This window comes from Haliotis rubra, unplaced genomic scaffold (assembly GCF_003918875.1).
Source record: "Haliotis rubra isolate DU_JTF1 unplaced genomic scaffold, ASM391887v1 Scf1093, whole genome shotgun sequence".
Classification (NCBI taxonomy): Eukaryota; Metazoa; Mollusca; class Gastropoda; order Lepetellida; family Haliotidae; genus Haliotis; species Haliotis rubra.
The window spans coordinates 4,439-11,258 of NW_025764996.1; the positions used below are offsets into that span (position 1 = coordinate 4,439).

General features: G+C 38.5%; 1 protein-coding gene across 2 annotated transcripts; it reads right to left on the bottom strand.

The window, feature by feature from the left end:
- Positions 1-770: 770 nt before the first annotated feature.
- Positions 771-6,362, bottom strand: LOC124283401 (succinate dehydrogenase assembly factor 2, mitochondrial-like). 2 transcript variants are annotated; one of them, XM_046719464.1, is made up of 4 exons: positions 6,298-6,362; positions 5,934-6,115; positions 2,585-2,694; positions 771-1,291 (listed from the first exon to the last, which is right to left on the bottom strand). In XM_046719464.1, the coding sequence occupies exons 1-4, from the start codon at positions 6,346-6,348 to the stop codon at positions 1,179-1,181; spliced, it is 456 nt and encodes a 151-aa protein (XP_046575420.1). In that variant the 5' UTR covers positions 6,349-6,362; the 3' UTR covers positions 771-1,178. The 2 variants fall into 2 exon arrangements, with proteins under 2 accessions (XP_046575420.1, XP_046575411.1); XM_046719455.1 differs by having other exon boundaries at positions 6,286-6,355.
- Positions 6,363-6,820: the final 458 nt, after the last annotated feature.

Below are 6,820 nucleotides of genomic sequence, written 5' to 3' on the forward strand. Positions count from 1 at the left end.
CACGCATGCACGTCATCATATGAGCGAAATATTCTCAAGCATGACGTTAGACCCAATTTCACCTCGCCTCTCCTCACCTTTCTGGCTAAGGAATGAAAAGCAGCCACGTCAAAGGATATGTCAAGCTGGCTGAGCTCCTTTCACAAGATTCTGGCAAAGGAGGGAAACCAGCCATGTCAGAGGAAATTCAAATGATAACTGGATTATCTGCTACTGGTGGCGCGTGGTCCTGTGCTTAAAAGCTCAGGTCACAAATCGGTGAAGTTAAGCAGCGTCAAGCTCGGAGAGTCCTTGGATGGGTGACCGTGTTTGGCAGCTTGACTCCTGAGATTTTCTAGGACTTGAGTCCCTCCCACAACGAAGCACATGTGATACATGTGGTCTCACCTTAGGCAAGTGAGTTTGTTCAAAATTGCCTCTGTTCACCCAGCAGGAAAATGGGTACCCGGTGGAAAAAGTCATATGACTATAACCTTCTAGCGCCTAACAGGCATCTTGGGTTATCCGGGGTAATAATGGCCTTGATTGTTAGCGTTATATAAATGGACACATTATTATTATTATTACTGACCTAATAATTTCCTGTCTATCCACACCTAGTTGTAATACAGCATTAACAAAGAAAGAATTTTTCCATCCATTTGACTATCCAATCACCTTATCCAAGGGTTGTGAGAGAATCAACAATTAAACAGCAAATATGATTATGTTCATTGTTCATCATTAAAGTTTTTGACAGGTAAATTATTAAAAAAAAAAAAATCAGTATGTTCAGAAAACTCACTGTATTCTGTGAATCGATGTACATGCATGCAAGGAAACTTTACAAACAATGTCTTCACATGACTATCAGTGTGTTGTATATACTTGACAACAAAACTCATCCACACACAGTTCAGTTATATACACCATGGAAGGATGTTCCTTGTCAACACAACCCATTATCTGAGACACTGGGTTCCAGATATATCACATCATCTCATCGCTGACTTAAAGATGTGTTAATACATGTTGTAGACTTTGTACCATTGAAGGACATCCAAATACATTAGACTAGGGCCTTGTTGACAGACAATTGTTTCAAACTATTCAATTATCCGCAGATTTTGTATTGAAGACAATACAATGGACTTGCAACTCAGATAGCACACATCAACTGTTTTTATGTAACACTTGCTTTATGTGTACAAGTCTGGTTGGCGTATCCGAGAATCCTTGTCTTTATTTTGTGCATGTTCTTTCAACATGGTCATAACTTCACTGTCGAACTCTTGAGGTGTAGGCTTGGCACCTGAAAAAACAACAGTAGATATCATACAGGGGCTCCTTTCACAAAGCAACCTTTACTAAGGTTAACCTTAACTCCCCTTCTTTAATACTGCACTAAGGTTACCTTAGTGACTTACGTTCACCTTAGTGCTTTTTGAAAGGAGGCCCAGATCTTCACAAAATTAGAGCACTTTATCATGTTTCTTGTGCTTGTTCCTCTGGATTACTGACACTAAAGACAGTCATTAAAAAGTGTCCCCTTCATTCAATTAGGGCTGGGACGATACACTATGTCACGATAAGATACATATTGCGATATTTTATCTGCAATACGATACATATCACGATACATACACATTGAAAGAATGGCACAGTATTAATGATTTAAAATGATTTATTTCAAGGTATTTGTGTATAACAGTAACACTATTGTAATAAACAAACAAGTAACTCTGTCATACTTGCGTATTTGTCTCTAAATAAGTACTTAAACATGTTTAAGATATAACTGGTTTGAAATAAGGTTGTGTATCTTTTTGTATCGATACACCAGTCGATGATATGGTAGCTGTATCAAACTTAAATGTATCGTGATGTATCGATGCATCGGTGAATCGTCCCATCCCTACATTCAATGCCCCAAATATCTTTAGGATATTAAAGTTGTGAGTCAAGCACTTTCAAAGGATCATATTGACTTAATGAGCAGCTGAAACTGAAGTGCACTCTTTTCGGCTGAAAAGGAACAGACAGTGCATGCCTCTTGGCTGAAATTAACTGACAGTGCATGCCTCTTGGCTGAAACTAACAGACAGTGCTTGCCTCTTGGCTGAAACTAACAGACAGTGCATGCCTCTTGGCTGAAACTAACAGACAATGCATGCCTATTGGCTGAAACAGACAGAAACTGCATGCCTATTGGCTGAAACTGACATACAGCAGTGCATGCCTCTTGGCTGAAACTGACAGACAGCAGTGCATGCCTCTTGGCTGAAACTGACAGACAGGAGTGCATGCCTCTTGGCTGAAACTGACAGACAGCAGTGGATGCCTCTTGGCTGAAACTGACAGACAGCAGTGCATGCCTCTTGGCTGAAACTGACAGACAGCAGTCCATGCCTCTCAGGTAAAAGTGTCAGAAAGTAGTACAGGCAAGTTGTCTGGAACTAAACCCAATCTTGAGTTTGATCTGGAACACAGCCACCAGCAGTGGTTCCAATTTCATCTATTAACATAACCTCCAAGTGAATATTTATATATTTCAAATTCTGTTTAGATTATAATCCCCAACCCATGCAATTACATAAAGGCTTACCAGTTACCCAGTAGTAGATCTCCCAGTCATTGGTGGGCTGGTTGATGAGCCGGTCGTACAGTGTGAGCTGGGATTCATTCAGATCATCCAGATGCTTGGCAGCGAAAGTACTGGAAAAATGTATTATGAGTTACAACAAAGTCGTTTCACAAAGATCTAAGTTTACAGACATCATATGAGACACTGCTATGGTTTGGTGAGTGTACCCACTAGGGCTGTAATGATGCATCGAAATATTGATGGATTGCAGTTGTTGAGTCTCTGATTGCAATTAATCGATGGTAGAAATGAAACACTATTGATGCATCGATAGTATGTGTGACTATCGATAGTTTCATAACTTACTTCCGTTGATAAATGCGCAGCACAAAATACATGATGTTTGGGTGTAGACTTGCAGCTTCATTGAGTTTATGTTTAAACTGTGTAGTTGATCTGGGTTTCAAGTTTCTTGTCAGAGAAAGAGACCAGGGGTGGAAATAACTTTAAAATTGCTAGTGTACTCCGGTACAGTGGCACATGTAAAATCACTTGCCCTGATCTTTTTTCCAGTATATCGGCTGTTTTCTTGTTGATTTTTTAAATAAACAACATTATTAACATTGGAAAGTCAACTGGACACCGGTACAGCATGATACACAAATTTGCTTGCCCGACAGAAAAAAAACACTGGTCTCAGATGTCGGGCAATGGCTTATTTCCACCCCTGGAGACTGAAGCTACTTCAACTTGTTTTTATTTCATATAAACTATACCTTCATTTGGGAAATGACTTCAAATGAGACAATTCAAGGAGAAAAAGCTATAACAATAGTCTTGCAATAGTTGGTCGTAATAGAGTGGCAAAAGACCATCGCTATCGCAATAGTTCTTTAACCCTCAACAGTCACCCCTAGTTCGCACACACCATTTGACAAACCAAACTAGTTTACAGCCTATTGTCCATATGTGGATCAGTAGACTAGAGTTTAAGTGAGTGAGTGAGTTTGGTTTTACACCCCTTTTAGCAATATTCAAGCAATATCATGGTGGGTGACACCAGAAATGGGCTTCACACATTGTACCCACGTGGAGAATCGAACGCTTTAACCACTTGGCCACGCACCATCCACTAGAGTTTAAGAAAAAAACAACAACTAAAATTCAGTAACAAACTAACTCACATGTGTCCTTATCTAACCATGTATGGTCTGATGGGTAGTTTAAGAATAAATGTTAACTTTCAGTCACTACTAGAATAGTCTCCACATTAATCACTAGGACTAAAATTATTTGTGATGTCTCAAAATAGACTGGGTAGGTTTTGATCATGTTATGCATAGAATTCCGCCAAATATTATCTTTGCAATGAAACTTTGGGGTAAACAGTGTCTAATGAATTAAAAACACACCTGCACCTTTAATTAAAGAAATGTGGACAGATTTAAAAAAGGGGCATTTCTTAAGATAATATGAATACACATGATCACAAATAAGAAAAATTACTATAAATGAAAAATATCCAAGGTTTAGAGAAAAAGTGAGTGCAACGTTCCATAGCATGTCACCTACATGATTGTGCGTCAGCTGATGTCGGAAGTATGCAGGTTTCCGAGAATTACCACTTTGGTGAATCCCACAATAATGACAAACAATGTTCAAGAATTCAAACTCATTTTCATGGATAAATCTTTAAGTTTTTTGTTTGCTGTTAATGCTGAACTCAGCAATATTCTAGCTATTATGGCTGCAGTCTGTAAATAATCCAAGTCTGGAACAGACAATCCAGTGATCAACGCCATGAGCATTGTTCTACAAAATTGGCATACAATGACATGTACCAACCACCTCCTGACTACCAACCAACTACCTGATCCTGCTTGTCGCCACTTACTGAAACCCACCAGGGACTGATTGCATGAACAATGATCTGTGCTGTCTGCATTCGCTTTTAACTTTGGCCTACCCTTAGAATACAGCACCACAAACTTTAAAAATACGTCATAATACCCTTTTACGTATTGTAATGTGATTTTGTTCGAAAGCAAGTTCTTGAAACAATGCCCTATGACTCCTGCATGGCAATACGGTTGTCTAGCTCAGCGAGTGCGCATATAAGCTCCGCTCACTTGTGTTTGATCTCTACTAGCTATGTCATTGCATAAACCCAACGATGTTGAGAGTTTCCAGTAGTTGTATACTGGCGGATGCGCAATTTTTGCAAGCATCAGTTTGAAATAATTTTCACTGATACGCTCATATTTATTTGTATTATGGGGTGCTGAGTTGTTATGTTTTGTGTATTATTGTATTTTTTAAATTTAGCGAGAATGCGTTAAACCGGTCTATATTATATATGTTCGATTATTCGCAATTTTGGTCAATGTAATTATTTAAATTATGTAAATATATTATATATTTCGGTTTCTAAGTAGCTATTAAGTCTAAATGATTTACCAATGTGAACTGACATACATATATATTTTTTTCATTCAGTAATTTGTACCATTACATAGAAAAGTTTTTTATTAGTATTTCATTTTTCGAAGCGGTTATAATGCATTACACTGGACACGTCAGTCATGTTTGTGCCGGTTCGGTCAATGCATTCTATTTATTAGGATTATTTCAAGGGGTTAGGGTTTAGGGTTAGGCACCTAATCCAATATAGTAGGTACATGTCTGGTGTAATACGTGAGTACCATTTGTTGTTTTTCCTTTTGCATTTTAATACTGCCGGTTCGGTCCATGCATTCTATTTATTAGGATTATTTCAAGGGGTTAGGGTTAGGGCTGAGGGTTTAGGGACCTAATCCAATATAGTAGGCACATGTCCGGTGTAATACGTGAGTACCATTTGTTGTTTTTCCTTTTGCATTTTAATACTTTTTTCACACAAAAACGTGAAACCCAAAACGTCGAAAGTACACTATGAAACGGTTTGATGTAGAAATTTAGTTATTTTTGTGTCTTCTCTAGTAATTGTTGTGTTAGGTTTTGTTAATACTTGTAGTACATATTAATTTATAGAGATGCAGCAGCTTTAGAATACAGCACCACAACCTCTCGTGAGGACGATTTCTGCCGTAGGTCACGTGTCAATAAGACAAGAAACCAGTTTGTGAGAACCCGTCAGACCCGTTACTAGAGAAGACACAAAGATAACTAAAAGCCTAAAAATTAATTACAATATATAAGGTCGAAACATGTTGCGTTACCTCTGTTAATCTGCTGAAGAAAAATACAGGGGAACGGAAGGAACTTCACCCACTGTTTGTATCTCTGACCCAATAAAGTGACCATTGTGACGAAAGATTGTTCAATGTTAAAAAAACAGTAACCAGACGATAATGTTTCGACCCTTACAAACCTGAGCAGGAGGCCATTCTCCAGCATTCCTCTCTTCCGACTCTGGTACAACAACCTGGCTCTTTTCAGTTCAATATCCTCATTGGTCTTCTCCACATAGGCTGGTATTGGCGGATCCATGTCGGATCCAGAATCTATAGGGTTGGAACTCAGCATCCGGGAAAACACTGGAGTTTGCAGTCTCTGAAACAGGCAACAATACACTGCAGTATAGAGACGATTTTCAATGTCAAACCTGTTTTCACTTCTGTGCTGTTAGCTATTGTACAATTATCATAACATGTATCATATATACAGTCAAATACTTGCATGTACAAAGATCTCAGTCTAATCATGGATTCTAGAATACGTACACACTGACGAACCTGATAAATAAATCGCCTAAGCCCCATAGATGTTTTCGTAAGCCCAGCCATGTTTATCTTTATGTAACAAATTTAGAGTTACTTGCCCTTGTCAGGGGAGGTAATTCCGTTTGAATCAGCAACGATGCAGAACAGAATCCGCGTGAGCCGCATACAAGATCGGCTCCTCGCAATTTAGTGTGTTGGCAAATATAACATGTCATTTCAATGACGAAGGCTATCTATCGGGCTATTGGGCATTAGTGTGACATATGACATGGTGTATCTCTATTTCCTTAATTTTATGATTTTATTTAATATTTGTTATGTTCATAGACTACTTAACTGAACAACATCAAAAACAACGACGATGATGATGAAGTCTATGATGAAGAATAAGATGAAGAATTATGACATATGAATGTCTGTACGTGGTTCAACTCCATACAACAAAATCCCAGGGGCCCTTTTAAATTGACATGCTACTAGTCTCTTGGGGCGATAGGGTAGCCTAGGCATTTGTTTTTGTAATATCAGCAACCGC

Excerpts from the sequence above, each read along its gene's own strand:
- LOC124283401 (XM_046719455.1), bottom strand. The coding sequence starts at position 6,348 with ATGGCTGGGCTTACGAAAACATCTATGGGGCTTAGGCGATTTATTTAT. Across the intron at positions 6,116-6,285 it reads TTTATCAGGTTCGTCAGTGT|AGACTGCAAACTCCAGTGTT; the intron begins GTACGTATTCTA and ends TGCCTGTTTCAG. Across the intron at positions 1,292-2,584 it reads GATCTACTACTGGGTAACTG|GTGCCAAGCCTACACCTCAA; the intron begins GTAAGCCTTTAT and ends TTGTTTTTTCAG.